The 19510-nt window shown below is 39.4% G+C and overlaps 1 protein-coding gene across 4 annotated transcripts in view; it reads left to right on the forward strand.

The window, feature by feature from the left end:
- apba2b (amyloid beta (A4) precursor protein-binding, family A, member 2b) overlaps positions 1-19436 on the forward strand; it is a 62101-nt gene extending 42665 nt beyond the window's left edge. For 3 of the 4 annotated variants that reach the window (XM_040130412.1, XM_040130421.1, XM_040130403.1), the window contains 11 exons: positions 1971-2051; positions 3543-3582; positions 4105-4250; positions 8134-8169; positions 10594-10680; positions 12986-13171; positions 15024-15203; positions 16142-16354; positions 16515-16634; positions 17199-17339; positions 17888-19436. In XM_040130412.1, the coding sequence (XP_039986346.1) occupies positions 1971-2051; positions 3543-3582; positions 4105-4250; positions 8134-8169; positions 10594-10680; positions 12986-13171; positions 15024-15203; positions 16142-16354; positions 16515-16634; positions 17199-17339; positions 17888-17959 (1302 nt within the window). In that variant the 3' untranslated portion in view covers positions 17960-19436. The remainder of the gene's footprint in view (positions 1-1970; positions 2052-3542; positions 3583-4104; positions 4251-8133; positions 8170-10593; positions 10681-12985; positions 13172-15023; positions 15204-16141; positions 16355-16514; positions 16635-17198; positions 17340-17887) is intronic. The other variant, XM_040130429.1, reaches the window with a different exon arrangement.
- Positions 19437-19510: the final 74 nt, after the last annotated feature.

Here is a 19510-nt window from a genome sequence, read left to right on the forward strand (position 1 = left end):
ATGCTGAGCTCCCCCATCTTCCAAAAGTCAGATGGTAAAAGGAGAACAGGGATAATCTCCTGTGGCCATCCTGCTGATACACACCTGCTCCACAGTGCGCACATGTGCTTGTACATTCACTATGTGCGCCTCATTTGTAGAAAAGAACTGGGTCAGTGTAGCTAGATTAAATTGGAAGAATGTAAAGTACACCACAGATTCAGATGACTCCCGGACTCACTAAGATGATTCTGTCGTTTTGTCCTCTGTTATCAAATGAGATGTTCTCTTTATACCACTTCAACATGACCATTGAATGAACCAGGACAACAATGAATTTAAAAACAGCTTTGCTACACAGCGTGGAGCCAAAAGATTATGTTAGAGGAAGGTTTACAAAACAGGGGGAGGTCATCTACACGCGCAGTCTGTTGGTGTGATGTATTTGAGGAAAGAAAAGTATTACACAGTATTGTAATCTCATTTTAAATGGTGCTACATCAGTATGTCAGTGTTAAATTATGTGTTACTAATGGTATGATCACCAGTGAGACAATGGTCAACTGCTTTTGCAGCCTAAACATTTAGACTGCATTTCCCATAATATCATGTATCAGAGAAATGTCTTACTTTTTATTTGCTTTTGGTTTGTTTTGGGCTGTAGTAAAATTTTCCTTTCTACCATAAAAGAATCCAGCACATTTCTTGGGCTTTCCTCGATGACAGAAAGTGTTGGTCCACTAAAAGCAATTAGTTTTATATTTACAATGTATGCAGTTCTAGTTTAATTACACCGGTCCACAGCCTTTCTTAAATAGGTTCACTTTTATTTATTAGTGTGTTGAATAATGTGCTATATGTGTGTGGTATTAGAGTAGCCTGTATTAAAAAAACACCAAGTCTGCTAAAGACCACTGACAGTCTGGTTAAATCCTGAGTGTACCTGTAATTAGGATTCTGTTATTTGTTTTGCCTAAAAAAGCTTAACATGTATATCCGTCAGATGGGCTTACTTAACATTGTGTCCATAAGAATATAGTATTCATATCTTTAATTTTAAAGATTAAGTAAATATTTTATCCCTTTTCTGTAGGTGACATAAATTGATTTGCCATGTGCAGTGAATTTTGAGTAAAGATTACTCCCTGAACTTGTAGCTCGTCTGTCAGACAACCAGGTGCTTTGGTGGATGGATCTATTGACTTCAGTTCTGCCTTTAGTTGAGGATGCTATATGGAAAAGTAGCATATGTCACATAATTTTAGTTTTAACTTGAGGTTGATCTGATAAGTAGTTACACGAGTGCAATAGCACACACTCAATTACAAAATATCCTGCTCAATTTGTCTTGTTGTGTACACATGTACATGTTGGTAGAAGCTGCCAGTCCTCTCATTAGTGGTCCTGTGAATATCAGTTATGTTAATGGATTAAAATTGATGTGGTACTGATTTATTGATGATAAAGTTCTACATGTAGCCTATTTAACATGTGTTATAACAGATGAAAGCAAGTACAAGGTTTGACTGGATTCACTTGGGACAGTTTAGCATTCCATCCCACCAAACAACAACATGGATCTCATTAATTTAATGGTTGTTTGCACAACTGAATTGGGCAGCATGATGAATACTGATCAGAGCTTTACGTTTCGTTCTCTTTTTGCAAAAGAGGTCACTAATGTCATGTTTTTGGTAATTAATTTCCATTCCAGATGCACAACAACAAGGCTTGCTCCTTTTGAAGTTCACTTTTTCACTGCCACTCGATGGAGGGGGTTTTATCGGCAGGAGGATTTAATTTCCGCTATTAATACATTTTAATATTAACGATCAATCGGGGGGAAATCCTTCCTCTGTGTGATAATATGCTGGATGTACTGTATATGTCCAAATATGTGGTGAGAGATGAGACAAAAGAAAGAGCTGGCTGGAGGACAAGGGAAAGACGAAACTTAACCCCAGTGCTGTTCTTCTGTGTTAACCTGCCAGGTGAGCAATGGTGCAGAGCAGCCCAGGAAACAGCAGCGCTCCGACCTCAACGTTCCCCTGGAGAACAACAACGTACCAGAGGTAAGATGTTGCTGGATATTCTTTCGCAGTGTTTCCTTCATCATCCTTTAGATCTGTTGTGAGGTCGTTTACACTTTACACAGAGGGTGCTCTTGTTTAAGCGTGTGAGCCTGTGTGCGTACATGTGCGTGACTGTCTGGGTAAATGAGTAATTGTGTAATTACAACCTCAGCTCATGTCCACTGCTTACGGCGTGATAGCATCCTGGTAATTGAGCAGCGTGTCTGCTTGCAGTTTTATGAGAGCCATTTTTCACTGAGATGTCTTCGGTGGAGGCTCCACCCATATCACTTTGTCCTTGGGTGGAGTAAACATTCTGAATGGGAAGAGAGCAGGTTGGAGGATCCAATAGATCCAGTGGGATTAGTGTTTGAATCTCATGAATCTCTTCACAATTCACAGCTCTCTCTTTGTCCCATCTCTTGTCTATATCTTCTTCCTCGATCCTTTAGATCCTCTGTCTTCCACCGATCACAGTTTGTCAATGTTTGAGGTGGATGAGTAATGCTTTGTACTCTCTCTAAACTCATGTTTGCAGTGCCCTTGAGCAAAGTGCATGTACGCAGTTACGCAGCAGTAGAAGTACCAAGGTGTAAAGGCGCGTAACTCTGTAAATGTGGGGCCGGGTATTGCTAGAAAATATTAGAAATGCCTGAATATTTATGATGCCTATTTTGAATAAAGGACCTAAGGGAATTTCTCTACAGGGATCAAGAGTTTAGCTGGTCTTGTGTGTGTAGAGTATGTGACTAAATTTTGTAAATGTATTTTGCATCATCGATCTTTTAAACCAGGTCAAGGGGGGTTATCTTGCATCACTGCAGTCAAGTAGAACCACAATTAACCTGCTGCTGAAGGCAATATTGACACCAATGATTGAGTTTAAGTCATAAAACAACACAATCATTGTAGTAGCAGGGTGACTTCTTATACAAGTCATGTGAAATTTTACGCGTCAACTCACACATACTGTTCACACAGGATTTGTTGTCGTTGGTGAAAACCAACTAACCAAAATAGCAGAAGGGCATCATGTCTTACACAATAGCAGGGTTGACTTGCAGGTTTGTGGATAAAATGTAACCTGTTTTTTCTCAGACTGTCTCAATAAAAAGTCAGAAACTTTTTTTAAAAATTGGATTTTTCTTTGCCTTGCTCAATCTCTCCTCATCCATGTTTTCTTATACTTCATCAGCAGGCTTCCCCATGCATCATGTCATAACTTCAGGCGTATGCATCAGTCAAGGCCTGATCTAGACCAGCTCTTTAAAATGAAAAATAAAGGAATCACTGCTTGCCTCCATGAGCTGAAAGATGCTGTTTGAATACAGTATTGTAGGAGAAGCAGCAGTTCCTAACCTAAGAGTATTTCAAAAACAGAGTCAAATGTAAAGCTTTCAATTTGTTTATCAGAGACTGTAGAGACACATTTAATTCACTCTAAACCTATTCACAACATTTTTTCTGTCATATCCTGTTTTTGTCTTCCAGCCAACAAAGAAGGTTGCATCGTTCCCCAGCTTCGTCGATGGTAAGTTAATCCGTCTGCACGCCTGTTTGGTGATGAAATCAAACTATTGTAATTGCATGGAAGGATTCCTAGTATTGCTTTGCTTTCACATCACACACCTGATATAACTCTTCCAGTGCTCTTTCCCTCCTTCTGGGCGGATGCTAGGCCCAATAATGTGTGAGGAGCATATTTGCCTGTCTGCTCCTTCAGATCATGGCAGCACATTGTGTCCCTGAGTGGGTGTCTGAGAATCCACATCTACATATCACAGATACAGATCAATCTCAGCCCAGCCTCCCACCAGCACTGCACCTCCATTAGCTCACAGCCAGTGGCCATCTCACTGCTCAGTCCCACCCAGCCTGTTATCACCATCTCTCCTTCTCCAGAGCAACATCGTTTGGCTCTTTTTTTCCACACAACATGTTGTTGACGGCAGTGATTACAATACCTGCTCCACCACACACCCGACCCTTTCAGTATAACCACACTCTGTCCTTCCCTGTGTTTCACCATCTTCTCTGCCTCTCCCCGGCCCAGTTCCAGGACCCTGTGAGCCAGAAGACCTGATTGATGGGATTATCTTCGCTGCTAACTACCTGGGCTCCACTCAGCTGCTGTCTGAGAGGAACCCCTCCAAGAACATACGCATGATGCAGGCCCAGGAGGCTGTCAGCAGGGTCAAGGTACTCACAAATACACCCACTCACATCCAGACACACTGAGTTAAACATGTAAACACACACAGTTAGTGCTGTATTTTTCAGAATCATACAAACATAACTCACCTTAATCAGCAGGCCATGGTTTTTTTTTTTCAGTTATGCTGTTGTTGAGCTATACAGATCTAAAGGAAGCTCTTTTGTCCCTTTTTGACCACAAAGTCCCAGGAACCTCAGGTACTAAGAGGTCATTTCCACTGCACAGTCTTTTCCAGGGGACCAGTAACCTTTCAAGGAACTTAATAACTGTACCTGCATTTTGACCCCAGGAACCAGAGATTACATTCAGCTCCTGTACAATAGTTTCAGGTGAAAAAGAGTCACGTTTTATATTTTCCAGTGGTTCAGGCACCATCGGGATGGAGTCTGCAGGGCTCAGTGTTGCTGACTGGTCAAACACAGATACCGCAGCTGCTTCCACTTTTGTACAGCTTCATTCACAAAATAGGGAGGTAATGGGTGGCACAAGTATTGATATTAGGATGAGGGTTGGACATTTGTTGTTGTTTACTGACATCAAGTGATGTAGTTGGCTTTCTGAGTAGTTAAAAAAAAACGAGTGAGATAGAGAGAGTGAACGAACTGGGAGCGCAGCAAGCAGCGAGCCTTGATTAAGAGACCTAGCGAATGAATGTCAGAGGAGGGAGTGGAGATGAGAAAAACAAAGAGCGTGAACAAGAAAAAAAGGACTTTGTTCTACAGCAGAAAAACAAGCATGAAACAGTCAGCAGATCGTCTATGTGGAGACAGTCTTTTCAGTCTCCTTTTTATTAATTTATTACATCATACTGAAACATCAAAGGAAGACTCTGTTTGTGTTTCAAACAGCGCTGTAGTTTTCTAATTTGTCACTAATCTAATTTGCATAATTTCTGGCATTTCTCAGAAAGTTGGCATTTCTTAGTCGTGGCCTCAGAGGCCAGGTGATCTTGTGTGATCAAAGAACATTGTTTCATGACGAGATGACTTAATGCAGCGCTGATGTTTTGGTGCACAGTTGCCACCCGGATCTCCCTCTCATGTGAGGACAAGCTTGGCTGTATTTGTAAATATTGAATGACCTCCTGTGTAGTGGTCTACTTTTAGAAACTTACATGTTGTAATGAGACTTGTCACTGATGAGATGGATACATATGCGTATAGCATGAAAAAGCAAATAGCAACCAGTTTCAGTAAACTGTGAAGAAATTCATTTTGGCCTCCAAAATTGGTTGCATTGTCTTTATTTTAGCTCAATTTTGCTGGTTCCTTATGTTTGTGTACTGTTGAGTAAATTAACATGTAGTGTGATAATTTAATTAAGGGACAGACTCAGGTGATTAAGGCCCTGTCCTTGTACTTCACTAGTCCTACCACTCAGCCGTAGCCATTATTTTTACATGCTTAGTGTAATTTGTCCCACTTTTACTTAGGATCGAGGGCTAGTGGTCTTCATGCAGGCTCAAAAATGAGTCTTAATGTTTATCAAATTGTGGCTGAAGAGGGCTTGAAATGGCGAATGGTCTGCAAGTATTTATATAGACATGCAATTTTGTTGGATTATGATGGGGATACAATTGTGTAGGCCAATACAACACCAGAATTTTGGTACAAAAACAATGAATTCGAGGAATATACAGTGAGCCCATTTTTCCACAACATAAAATTTAAACAAAGACATTAAACTTTTCAGATATTACATGTTGTCAAGCACATTTCCTGAATGAAATATTGGATAAATCTAAAACGGGCAAAATTATTAAATTGTTAATTTAAGTCAGTAAATATCTAATTAAAGAGCAGGTAAACAAAGCTACAAGAAGGACTAGGCATTCAGTGCCAACTTTTGGTACGTGACACTTTTCAGTCCAAACCAAACAGTACTGAGTTTTGATATTGAGCTGTAAACGCATGAAAGACTACAACTTACAAGTCATACAAGTCTGTATGACGTTCTTGTAATCCATTACTGATGACTGAAACAAGTGGAATTTTGTAGTTAAGGACTCAACCCCAAATCCGTGTTAACTCCACTTTGAAAGGTCACGACCTAATTAAAGGCCACTCTGAAACAAAGAGAAAGGGGGACAGGCAAAGTGACGGACCAGGGTCTGGATTCAGTCAAAAACCCCTTTCCACCAAATTGAGGATGTCTACTGGCATCATATCACATCTGTCCAATCTGTGTTTGATTCTTTGCTCACTCCCTCACTCACTCATGTCATGCACAGCTGCCTTCCCTACAAAAAATCTTGTCAGAATGAAACCATAGCTTTCACCTTTTAGTGCTTTCCCGTGCTTGGAACGAATCCATTGAACTAGAAGTCCATTATCTCCTGGATTTGTCCCTCCTGGACAAATTAATAGCTGTACAGCAAACAACATTTAATCTGTGACATTGAAATGGACGCAGTCGACTGGACACAAACCCGACCAACCGCACAGTGTAGATCAGTCATACATTTATATTTGCTCCAGAGCAACCTGCATCCAGACAAGTAGTATATACACAGGAAGGCACTCAGACACTGTGGAGCTGAACTGAGCAGAAAGAGGTATGCCAGGTAAATTGCAGCAAGGCCGTATAGGTTATTTATGCAGATCTTTGTAGCATGACACTCTCTGTTTGATGTAATATTTATACAGCTTCACCCCCTGCCAACCCCCCCCACCCCGCTCACTCTTTCCTGCTGTCTATCCCCTCCCTGCTCAGCTCCTCCTCAGCAGAGCAGTTGATGTTGCTGAGAGCTTCAGATGTCGGTCTTGGGTGAGAGCTTATCACGGAGGAGGAAACTTTACAAAATGAAAACGTGAAAAAAATAAAAAGACTCTTCCCTTTGGGCTGTTTACGCTGCTCTTTTTCACCAACGCTAGTCTTAGCAGTTGCAGCTCTGCACAGTGGCTCGGGCAAACATCCAACCTCACGCTCGGAAATGTAATGAGGGTCAAGATAATTTCCTCTGGTTGATGGCAGATGGAGAGAGGGGGCAGTGGGTCAGCTTGAACCCTACACAGAGGGGCTGATTTTGAAAGATTACAATGCGCTCCAAAAGGACTCCAGGTGATTACTTATCTATGTCCAACCACTATAGGGTCACCTCCAATAACAGAATTCCTAATGAACTAATCAAACACATTAAACATGTAAAACTGCCTCCATTTTGATCTGAGCTGTTTTAGTGACTCGACCTTGTACGTTTTTTTTTTTTTTTTTTTGATGCAGCCCAGACAACTAACTCCAAGTGCACATTTTAAATCCTTGCTGAGGGCTTTATCCCCTCCCTGCATCTTTACGGGTAATGTTGTTTAGACTGTGACATGAGCCCGGAAGGTGTTAGAAGCAGGGTCCATACACATACTGTAATGCTTTTAGGATTGGGAGCCTTACCATCTGTCTTTCTTTTGGTAAATGGTCTAACCAAAAAAAATGATACTTGAAATGTTAATCTCATAAAAACAAATAAGCAACATCCAAAAACCTTCTAGACCCTCATAATTGAGCTTTATATAGATGTCAAGAATGCAGGAACCATGTCAATTCATGTCTGCACGCTTTTGATTTGCTGTGTTTAAAAGAGAAAAAAGCAATTATTACCCTCTGTAATTGCTGTTTTGATTTGTATCTGATAACCAACACGGCACGGTACACACCGACTCTCTCTCTTTTCCTCTGTCTCTCTGTCACTCCCTCTATTTCTGAGAGCAGCGATATCACACCTGCCGTTTGGTTTGTGGCTTTACTGTCTTACCTTCTTTTATTTACCTTCTTTATTTCCTCCTCCTCTTCCCCCTGTTTTTTGTGCTCCTGTATCCGCTGACCTTGTCCCGTCCCAACGCCTGCCTGCCTGCCTGCCTGCCTGCCTGCCAGAGGGTACAGAAGGCTGCCAAAATCAAGAAAAAGGCGGTGTGTAATAAACAGAGCAAAAGGAAGACCCTTAAGCCACTTTCCCTCCACTCTCACCTTTTCTTTTTCATTTCATATGTGCCTGTCTGTGTCTCTGTGTCTCGCCCATCTGTGTCTCGCACATTTCTGAGACTTCATTCGTTAAGTTGAACAAATTGTCAGATTTTTCCAGAACTTAAGCAAACGATGTTTTTATGTGAAGGGCCATGCATTTTGGCAGTGACAGTCTTTCATTAGCCTAAAGGTGGTAGAATTTTCCAAACTGCGGTCACACTAAAGGATTACAAGTCTATATAACAAGTTACGCAGTTTTTAACCAGGCACATCACAGTATTATTTCTCAGGTATCTCCTAATACAGTGCCAATATTACTGTGTATTAACCGGTGCCATAACCTGAATGATAGAGTTGTAAGTATGCAACAACTGTTGTAATTGTTTCATGAGAGCATAAATGCATATTTAAGGGTGTAGTGACACGTAAGTACAAAACGTTTAGTTATTGTAGAAAATTAACCACTTACCCAAGCTCTAATACAACAGTTATGTCTGATGTATAATTGATTCCAGCTTTCTGTGCTCTCTAACTGAGTGCAGGAATGATTTTTTTGATTCGCTGTAAGTGATACAAGTGCCAATAATAACAAGTTTAGGTAAATTTAAGTTTCTTCTGAAAAATCAGAAGCTTTGGAGGATTTATTGGTTTTGCAATGGAGGTCTTTGAGCCAGTAGAAAGGTCTACACATTATGAATATACCAAGATAACTGGAAATAATAACAGAAATGGCAATACTTTGTCTAGTTTAGGATTTGCTAACCAAAAACCACAATATATTGAATATTATAACATTTAACTCAGGGCTAAAGACATACAACTTCATTTTAGCTAAGAGAACTGCAAGAAACATCACTTAACTCTAATTCGTGTTTGCAAAAACTATTTTCAAATACTTTTTCATACTTTGTACTTACATCGCTGATACCCTTAAGTAAGTTAAATTATGTATTTGGGAGATCGTAATTCCTTCATGCCTAATTTTGTGTGATTAACATAATTTACATCAGCTAACACTCTAATTCGCATTCATATCTTGCTTCTTTTCACTCTGGTGATCCTGGCATACAGCGGAGAGAAGGATCATCTGTGACCAACCTCTGCTATGACTTAATGCATTTTAGGCTTAATGTTACTAATAACTAAGGGGAGCTTAAAAGAAAAATCATATAACAATTCAGCACTGTTTAAAGAAATGTTTATTTGTCAGGTGCCTTAAATTTCTGATCTCACTTTGTTGTTTTGTTGTATATTTCTGTTATTTCATTGTATAACTTGACGTCACAGTTTAGCTTTGATCAAACATGTCAATGGTAAACATCGGGTCTTAGTATTTGCCTTCAGAATCGCTTCTTTCTAGACTTATCATCTGATGGACCTCTGCCTGTATCATTCATACAGGCAGAGGTCGTCTGAAAAAGCTAATTCTTATTACTCCTGTAATGATAACCTCTGTAGACTGTTACGCATATACCCACAAGACAGGTTGGATTTTGAATTCTGGGGGTATGACTGCAATCATAAATGCTCACCAGTGTTTAGCTAGCTGTGCACATACTGTATGCTAAGCATTGGTTCAAAACTACAAGTTCATACCTGTCCTCAAGCTGAAGGCATCTCTGGAAAGTTGTTCTTCTGAAATAAAAATGAGAGCGTTTACACCCCAGAGGTGAATTACGACACCTAATCACATCTTTTTCAGATCTTCCCTTAGTTTCTGTGCATTTTCAGAACCTTGGTAGGGATAAAAAAAGAAGGACTAATGAATGTTATAAGCCACAGTCTCAAATAAATGGTTCACTATTTATTACATTAAATATTTTATTATATCTGTACTGTATGTGTTGTATTAATCATTTTAGTACTATTGCCCTTTTTTAAATGCATCTGGCAATTTTTCTTAAAGCAAATAAAATATAATTTTATTCGTCTGCAGCACACAGTGATGAGAGGGAACTGTGCACAGGCTTGTTCTGTGGTGTAGCCGCGTTGCTGTCACGGGTGTAACAGCCAGCTGCTATGGGTTTAGTGTTAAGCTGTTTCTTGTTTCCGTGCCAGCGTGCAATCCTTTTACCAGGACAGTTAATGTAAACTAACACCACTGCCAAATGCTTTCCTTTTCTGCCTTTTCCAACTCACCTTTAGACCTAACAACCTGTCCGTCTAACAAGCATTTCCCTCGCTGGACCCTAAACTATACATGCATGCATTTGGATGTCTAAACTAAGACTTTCCGACATTTAACACAGACACCATCCAGGCAGTTGTGAATAACTGTTTACCATGAACAGTCAAGTTTAGTACAAAGATCTTGAATAATCAAAGTCGAAGGAGTTGATCTGACCAACTCCTGTTTGTATGTTCCTTCAGAGTCCAGACGGAGATGCTCAAACCCTCACTGAGGTTGATCTGTTCATCTCCACCCAGAGGATCAAAGTCCTCAACGCAGACTCACAGGTGAGTACCAGCGAGCACACACACTATATGTTTCTGTCCAAAGTGCCTTTCCTCCCAAGCTTTTTCTACCTCAGTCACCCACTGAGCTATATAAGGCTACACAACAGGGGAGTGTTGTTGTGTCATAGCTGTCACAAAAGCAGCTTAACTGCTGACACAAACTGGTTCTTATGAAACCCCAGCACTGATTGTTTTTTGTTTGTTTGTTTTTTTAATCTCATGACGTCACCGTCAGAATTCCCTTTAACCGAGGATAAGAATGGACTGTGCGAAGCCAAAAAATGTTGCACAGACATCTGTGCATGGAGGGCGACTCAGAGAGCCCTCCTTGTTTTAGTATGTTTCTTCATAGATGAACCTTGTTATGAATATTCAAATAATGACCACACCTCTACTCAATTAGTAATTTGTTAAAATGCCGTGAGAGTTACAATATGGACTATTTAGTTGTTTTTTCAATTATTTTAGAGCCATACCCGGCCAAAAAGTCAAAATTCAGATTGATGTTTGACTTTCTGAAGGTCTTTATTAAGGAAAAATCACATTTGCCTGTCAGATTTTTTTCCACTCTCGCAAAGCTTTGTCAAAGTTTTCTTGCCTTCTAGCTTTACAGCAAGCAGCTTTGTGAAGCAGCAGTACGAGTCCTCATAGGAGGTGGGGTCTTTGATAGGAGCCCAGACGCTTCCGAGAGCTTTGCAGCTCATGAGATGATGAATAGAGCTTTGTGCTCACACTAACAGTTAAATGTACATGTGATAGATGAGTCATTTGCAGTATTTCACTCATAGCTGCTGTCTGGTCGTCTGAGCAGAGTGTCAGATTGTGTGTGTGTGTGTGTGTGTGTGTGTGTGTGTGTGTGGGGCAGTCGGCTGGCAGAAACTAACGTGCTGCAATGCAGTGTCTATCTTCCTCCCTTTTCCATCTGGTTGCCACTTGTCTTGACACTCTTGAGAGAGAGAGAGATGCTGATGCTAAAAAAAGGTCGATGCAGCTTGCATGGGGGTTTCTGACATTGATTCATAATAAGAACCAGTCCAAAGGTGGAATGGAACGACAGCACTCATTAGGGTAATGTCAAATGTATTATTTTATCATAAAATATGAACAACTCAAAGTTCCTCTCAGCAAACCCACAGATTCGCCCTCAAAATCCATATCTTCTTTAATTTGCGGTTTCCTAGTTGCATTCAGAAAAAACACCTCATAAAATCTACATTATGACACGAGGCAGTTATTAGGCTGAGTGAAAAAACATGACTACGCCATTCAAATCACTTGTTCCATCAAGACAAACACACTGATATCCAAACGTCTTCTGAGTTTTTTTGTGCACCTGTTTATTATTTCCAGATGAGCAGGTACTCAATCTAATTCACTGGGCATTATTGGGCCATACTCAGATTATGCAGAAGTTTTTAATTCAGTCACAACTAGGCCTGTATGATTTCTATCAACAGTTCTTTCATTTCAGTCTCTGCCCTAAAACAATCATGCAGCTTTGACAAAGAAAGGCAACAAATGTGCTGCACACAGGTACTTTAAATTCTCAAATATTACACAAAACAGGCTGTTGGCTGAACCAGGATAAAAACCACTAACAGTTGCAAAATATTCCCCACAGTTAATGTTAGTACCAGATCAATACAAATAAAAAGCTATGTGGCAATATGCATTAACACATCACAATCATTTTGTTAGTTAAAATGTACAATTGTGATGCAGTAATTTCTCCATTTACTGGCTCCAGCATGGAGTCACCAGTACACACTTGTAACACACACAGTTTTACTATCGATGTCATGATCCAGTTGTAGTTTACTTTTTATAGTTTAGTGGTTTTCTTTATTGAGTTTCTTGTGCATGCCAACAACAAACCAAATTTTCAAAATTGAAAAAAGCAAAGCAAAAACATTTTTTTTGGATGATTTGGATTTAATTTGAATTCTCCTTGTTTATGTAATAAAGGGAAAATGTACTGTTAAGTAGGATTTACACTATTTTGAGATTTCAGAGACACTGATTTATTAAATGTCTGTGTTCACATATATTTTTTTGTTTCATATTAGGTCCAATTGAGTTTTATTTGATTGCTGTGAATCAAATATTTCTTCCTACCCCAGTAAAATGAACATAGCTGCTGTTATACACCTACAGAGCAGCTTTATATCTAGATGACTGTTTCGCTTTTAAATTCACATCCTAAAACTATATTTAGATGAAGAGTATTATGAAAACTAATTGCGTTGATGTTTTAACGTCGATTTTTTTCCTTTGAAGTATGTGATTGTGATTGATATGCCAACAGGAAACAATGATGGACAATGCACTTCGTACTATATCCTACATCGCTGATATTGGGAACATTGTGGTCCTGATGGCAAGACGCCGGATGCCACGCACAGCCTCACAGGACTGTATTGAAACTACGCCCGGGGCACCAGAGGCAAAGAAGCAGTACAAGATGATATGCCACGTCTTTGAGTCTGAGGATGTAAGTGTCATCTGTTTTCAAGTTCACAAATCTGCTGTGTCTGTTTAGGTGTTTATGAGAGAAAGTATTGATTTTCAATCTTTTCAAAGTTACACAGATGAGGGTTACTAAAGGAAGTCACGTTATTTTTCTGTTGTTATGTAAGAGAACTCATTTGATAGATGGATCCTCTTATGTTTCTGCTTTTCAAGTGTTACTTGATTGTCGGATATTATCTCAGCTACCCAGTTATCACCGGTATTAATGTTTTTCCTCCATTTAGCTCTAAGACATCATTTTATTTTTTTATCCATAATTTAGTTTTGTTTTTTTTGTTTGCTCCACATCATTAAAAATGTTGCTACTAATATTCGTAAAATCTAAAAAATGTTGTGTGAACTTTAACAACCAATTAGAGCAACCCACTGGTGTGAAATGATGTAAATTGGCTGGGCATTTTTGATTTTTTTAAATCAATTTTCTTACCACAGAGCTGCAGCTTGTCTTGTTGAAGCAGATTCAGCAAGACTTGGCAACATGAATAATGTTGCACAGAGGAGCCAGCAACTCCACGTCTGTGCCAGTCAGTATAAAGGCTGGACTCCAATCTGTCCTCTCTTCGTCTAAATTTTTGCTGCCAGGTTTTAAAGTCTGACCAGAGTTATAATAGAACCATTCAGCCGCTCATCCATCAACTTATAAACAGTTTCTGTTATTGTAGCTCCACTGGCTGTATGCAGTGTCTGCCTGTCTGACTTTTTTATTGTTCCACAAAACTAATTCACAGTGTATTGATTTTGAGAGTTTGGGGCATTAATGTAATTCTGCAGAAGATTTATATGCAAGTATAGAATTCAATTATGTAGGAAAATAGGGAAAATATGGCTTGCAAAATGAGGTGCCGTTTTTACTCTCTTGATCCATATTACATCTCACATAATACATCGTCAGGACTTCAGGTTTTCATTTTTACATGTTACATTTTACTAATTTCACTTAAATTTGAGATTATTTTAAAGTGGATGTTTTTTAACACTGGTACTTATAAAAAATTGGATATTGTTACAGTATTTTTTTCAAACAAGACAGTGATCAAGGAAGTGTCTGTTTATATTTGGTCATTTATATTTAGTATTTTTTTCAGTAGGTCTTGTCAAGTGTGCATAGCATAACTACTTGGTTGAGGATGGTTGAAGGCACGTCCTTTGTAGACATTGTGTTGTAGCTGGTAGTTTATTGATTATTCTGACAATAGATGTACTGAAGATCATCCTCACGCTGATTTTTAATTCTATTTTATGTTTATTTATTTTATCCCCTAAATACATATGTGGATGAATGGTTTCTTACTGAAATAACAATCTCTGTTTTCTTTACTGTTTTTTTGATTAACTGAGCTACTCCACTATATGTATCCACAGGAGTACGAGTACTCCTCATTGGGAAAAACTGCTTTAGTGTTGGAATATCTTTGTATCTTGAAGCTGACACTTGATAAGCTGAAACTGTAAATCACCACCATCACTGTAGTACAGACAGTCAGCTTTGTGTAGATTGAGTTTTTCTGCTCATTGCCTTCAGTAATCCTTTCGATTGAAACCAGAGCAGGAAAGTGTTCCTGTGTCTTTTCTTTTCTGCTCGCCTCTCTCAAAGGGAGCAAATAGTTTATGACAATGAAAATTGATTTATATTATGCCTTAACATATTCTTTGAAAACTCAATGTAACTCTTGTTTGATGCCACCAGATAACACCCCCCCCCACTGTGTTATCTGTAATTTATATGCAGCTCAGTGAACATTAGCCTCTGTGGATCTAAGAGACCAAGATCACAAATATGTCTGTGCCATGATTCCTGCTTTTTCTGTCTACAGGCCCAGCTTATCGCTCAGTCCATTGGCCAGGCATTCAGTGTAGCTTACCAGGAGTTTCTGAGAGCCAACGGCATTAACCCCGAGGACCTGAGCCAGAAGGAGTACAGCGACATCATCAACACCCAGGAGATGTACAATGACGATCTCATTCACTTCTCCAACTCTGAAAACTGCAAAGAGGTTGGTCTATATTAAGTATGCAGTACACGCATAAATTCCTTGCAACTTACAGACAGCAGATTCTCAGCATGTGTTTTTTGGTTTGTGTCAGTGCAGGAAAAAAACGAAACAAACACTGTGAGACTTCACGTGTGTCAAAAATCAAACTCATGTTGCAAGCCCATTAGAGAAACACACAAGTATAAATTACTAATTAGACAGATTAAGATGGTACAGTAAAATCTAACTTTTTTTTTTTTTTTTTCTGGCTGTAGAATTTCCTCCTTACCACAACACTGTGCCCTGAAAGTTTTACTGGGGGTGTTAAGAGAATTAGAAACCATGAAATGTTCATTGTTGACAAATAATGTGCATTAATAAACAATTAAAAATGTCCTTATATCAGCTTATAACTACATTATAGTGTGTTATAAACATTTATTAAAGTTTATATACTACTTATAAATGCTAAATAGGGGTACCTGAAGTGTTACCATTTTGGCTCTTCTCATGTTACTGTATATATCGTGATATCTTCCAGTCCTACTCGCTGAGCGTCAGGGCTGCTGTTATACAACAGATTTCTGCTGTGATCCAGAGCTAGAAAAAGAAAAATGTGGTTTCAAAAAGAAGCATGTTGTTCTAAGTGAAAACGAGTTCTCTATGCATTCTCTTAACAAGGACCCTCTCAGCACAGCGAATACCTAAGGGAAAAGAAACTGAAGCACACTGATGCAAACAGACTACTGTTTTCGACACTGTTGTGTCCTTCATCAGAACAAGGGGGGAAAAAAGTGTTGAAATGCGTATGTCTTTGCACTTAACCAGTTTCAAATCAGTCAGTTATCAGCGTGTTCCAGTCATGCTTATGATGATGTGGAGTCAGTTTCTGTACATGATGAAACCTAAAATGACCAACAAACTGTTTGCTCCTCCTCCCACACTCGCCCGCTCCACAGCTGCAGCTTGAAAAGAGTAAAGGGGAGATCCTGGGTGTGGTGATCGTAGAGTCCGGCTGGGGCTCCATTCTGCCCACGGTTATCTTAGCCAACATGATGAACGGCGGGCCAGCGGCTCGCTCTGGCAAGCTCAGCATCGGAGACCAGATCATGTCCATCAACAACACCAGCCTCGTGGGGCTGCCACTCGCCACCTGTCAGGGAATCATTAAGGTACAGAGACACTGAAGAAGTACACAGGAGTGTTGCTGGAAGAGGCAGCTGAAGCTATGAAATACATTATAATTTAAGATGGATAATGCTGTTAAATTTTTAAAAACTATGTCATAATGAACAAGCTTTTTATGTTTGTGTGTTTCTCTCTGTGTCAAAGGGCTTAAAGAACCAGGTCCAGGTGAAAATGAACATCGTCAGCTGCCCTCCGGTTACCACTGTCCTCATTAAGAGACCAGATCTTAAATATCAGCTGGGCTTCAGTGTCCAGAACGGCATTGTGAGTTTTAATCTGACATCTTTCTGACCACCATGGGCATGTAGATGGGTTAATTTGATATTAGTACAATTAACAAAAGATGGCATTTAAAAAAAAAAAAAAAAACAAAACATTAAAATTGAATGCCTTGTCGTGTTTTTCCCATGGGGAGACTGTTAACTTTGTTGTTTATTGTGGTACCACACAGCACGTGTATGTTTCACATTCCTGTCTCAGTTCAGATTAATATGCTCATTATTTTATTTCCTCTGTATTGGATACACTGGAGAAACACTGTGTCAGTGCTGTGATAAATTGCTGTTTTGACTCGGACGATATTTATGAACCTATTACAATCCCTGCTAAAAAAAAAAAAAAAATCCCTTTATCTTTAGCAAGGATTTAATGTGCCATTAGTTTTTTTATTGAACTTTTGAAGTGTAAACTATCTCTCCTAGCTTTATAGCCAATACTGCTGCAGTTATTTTACCCTTCCAGTGGCATTAATTTTGCATGCGACTGTATTTTTGAAAAATGCCTATAACGTGAGGACTTTTGAGCGCGTGCGTGTGTTTTACCCGTCAGATATGCAGTCTGATGCGAGGAGGTATCGCTGAGCGAGGTGGGGTCCGTGTGGGTCACAGGATCATTGAGATCAATGGGCAGAGCGTGGTGGCCACAGCACACGAGAAGATCGTCCAGGCCCTCTCGAACTCTGTTGGCGAGGTTAAACTGACGCACACAAACACACACATACGCACACCCGCACTCTCAACACGTACTATCTGGGATTTTTACTATCACTGCCATTTTATAATGATCACAGCATAGAAAAAGAGTGTACACAGGTTGAATGTTTAGATAAAGGGGCATTCCCCTGATTTCACACATGAAGTTCAGTTTACAGAAATAACCCAGTTATCTTGGTTAGTGTCCGTTGATTTTACACCACTGCCATATAGGGTATAAAAATTCTAACTAGACATTCAAACAACACCACAAACTTAAAACACACTATATAGCAGACTATATTAATATCACTATATAGTGATATTGAATGTTTTTAGACACAATATAAATGACGTTTTATGGTTTAAAGTTCAATTTTGAAAGCATTAAAGGTGTAGGAATTGCTGAAACTCCTGCTTTGGATTTCAAAATCTTTATTTCTGGTCTGTGAAAGTTGAATACAAGCACTGACACGCACAATCCAAGTTTCTGTTTTAAGCGGAATAAAAGTTTGAGATTGGGCTGTTTATTCCTCTCAATGCTAGATTCACATGAAGACCATGCCGGCAGCCATGTTCAGACTTCTCACAGGCCAGGAGACACCTATGTACATATGAAAGATGACCAAGGACCGTTCCCCAGGACAGGCTGTCGGCAGTGATTGGTCATCTCACAGGGCAAACCAATCTGACCAGTGACCGGGAGGAAGGACGGCCTCTCCCTGTCAATTCATTTGTTTTGTTTGTTTGTTTTTTTTCCTTTGAGCTGATGACTTCAATTCCTCATCATCTTTCCCTTGTCTGTGCTTAACATGCAACGGCCATTTTATTGACATGAGATGCTTTTTCCATCTTTCCAGTTGAAGAGACAGCGTGTGTGCGTGTGGATACTGTTTATTTATTTGTCCTGTCTGTGCTTTTCTGTGTCTGTGATTGTGTGGATGGACTTATCCAGTGACTACATCACAATTAATTTTTTTTATATACATGTAACGCAATAGGATACTTCTACTATACTTTCATTTTCTTCTGTTTATTTATTTGTCATGTAAATACATATTTTGCTAATATTGTGACTGAAGGCAGTGGGGACGGAAGGGCCACAGCTGCATTGTAAATATTTATTGAATCTTGCTGTTGAATTGAGAGCAGACCTTGATGATGGCAAAGACCATTAAATGCCGGATCATAGTAGCTGCCAGTGAAAAGGGGAATTACTTTAGTGTTTGAAATGTTGGTAAGTTGATATGATGTACATGTGAATCAAACCAATTCTTGCAGCAGGGGTTTATGGGAGAAACGCCATATCCTTTTGATTTACTTCATTTTACGGCAATACACAAGTTCAACCTCTGAATGGCAAGATAAGTCTTTTCTAAATCTCATGTACAAACACTCCGAACATTTAAATAACAAGCAGCTGAATAAAACTATTAACATGCATTAATTATGCTTTTGATATCAAAGTCACAAGTATGAAAAATGAAGTTTCTTTTGCGTGCTATTCTACTGTATGTTCATCTTTAGTGTCCCTGACTGAAACTCATGAAAACTATGAGTGGATTGTGGATATAACTGTGTTGTGTGAGCTGTCCCATTGCCATAAGAAGTATTAGAATGTCTGTACATAAAGAGAAACTTGTCTAGTATTGTGCTCATGTTAAAAAACAAAACAAAAAACAAAACACACAGGTTTAGTCACTGCAAACATCTTCCCACCTGTACGTTGGCTCTCAGTCTTGAGAGGCTAAGAGAGAACTGTGAATCACACACTGTGACAGAAAAAAAGCCTTACCACCGTGTAGTGGTTTCACGATGCATTGTAGTCAATTTTAACCATAGGAATATTATCTGTGTGCATGCCTTGTAAAGTAGTGTCATTTCATTGTGGCAAGGTAATAAAATTTGAGCTAAACCTGGCTGGTGTTGTTGGGCTGGATCAATCTACAATGTGTATCGAAAGAAATGTTTGTATTGTCGTACAAAAGCGTGGCGTCTGCACCTACCGGAGGTTTTCTCTCTTACTTTCACAGCTGGCCTGTTGTCTGTGGAAGCCCACTGCCACCAGGAAAGAATAAAAATATATGAAAAGTTATACGTGACAAAAATAAAAGCACTCATGGTAAATCACAATTATGAGAATCGTCAAAATTTTGACCTGCTGTCTCA

Source organism: Xiphias gladius, chromosome 1, assembly GCF_016859285.1.
Source record: "Xiphias gladius isolate SHS-SW01 ecotype Sanya breed wild chromosome 1, ASM1685928v1, whole genome shotgun sequence".
Classification (NCBI taxonomy): Eukaryota; Metazoa; Chordata; class Actinopteri; order Istiophoriformes; family Xiphiidae; genus Xiphias; species Xiphias gladius.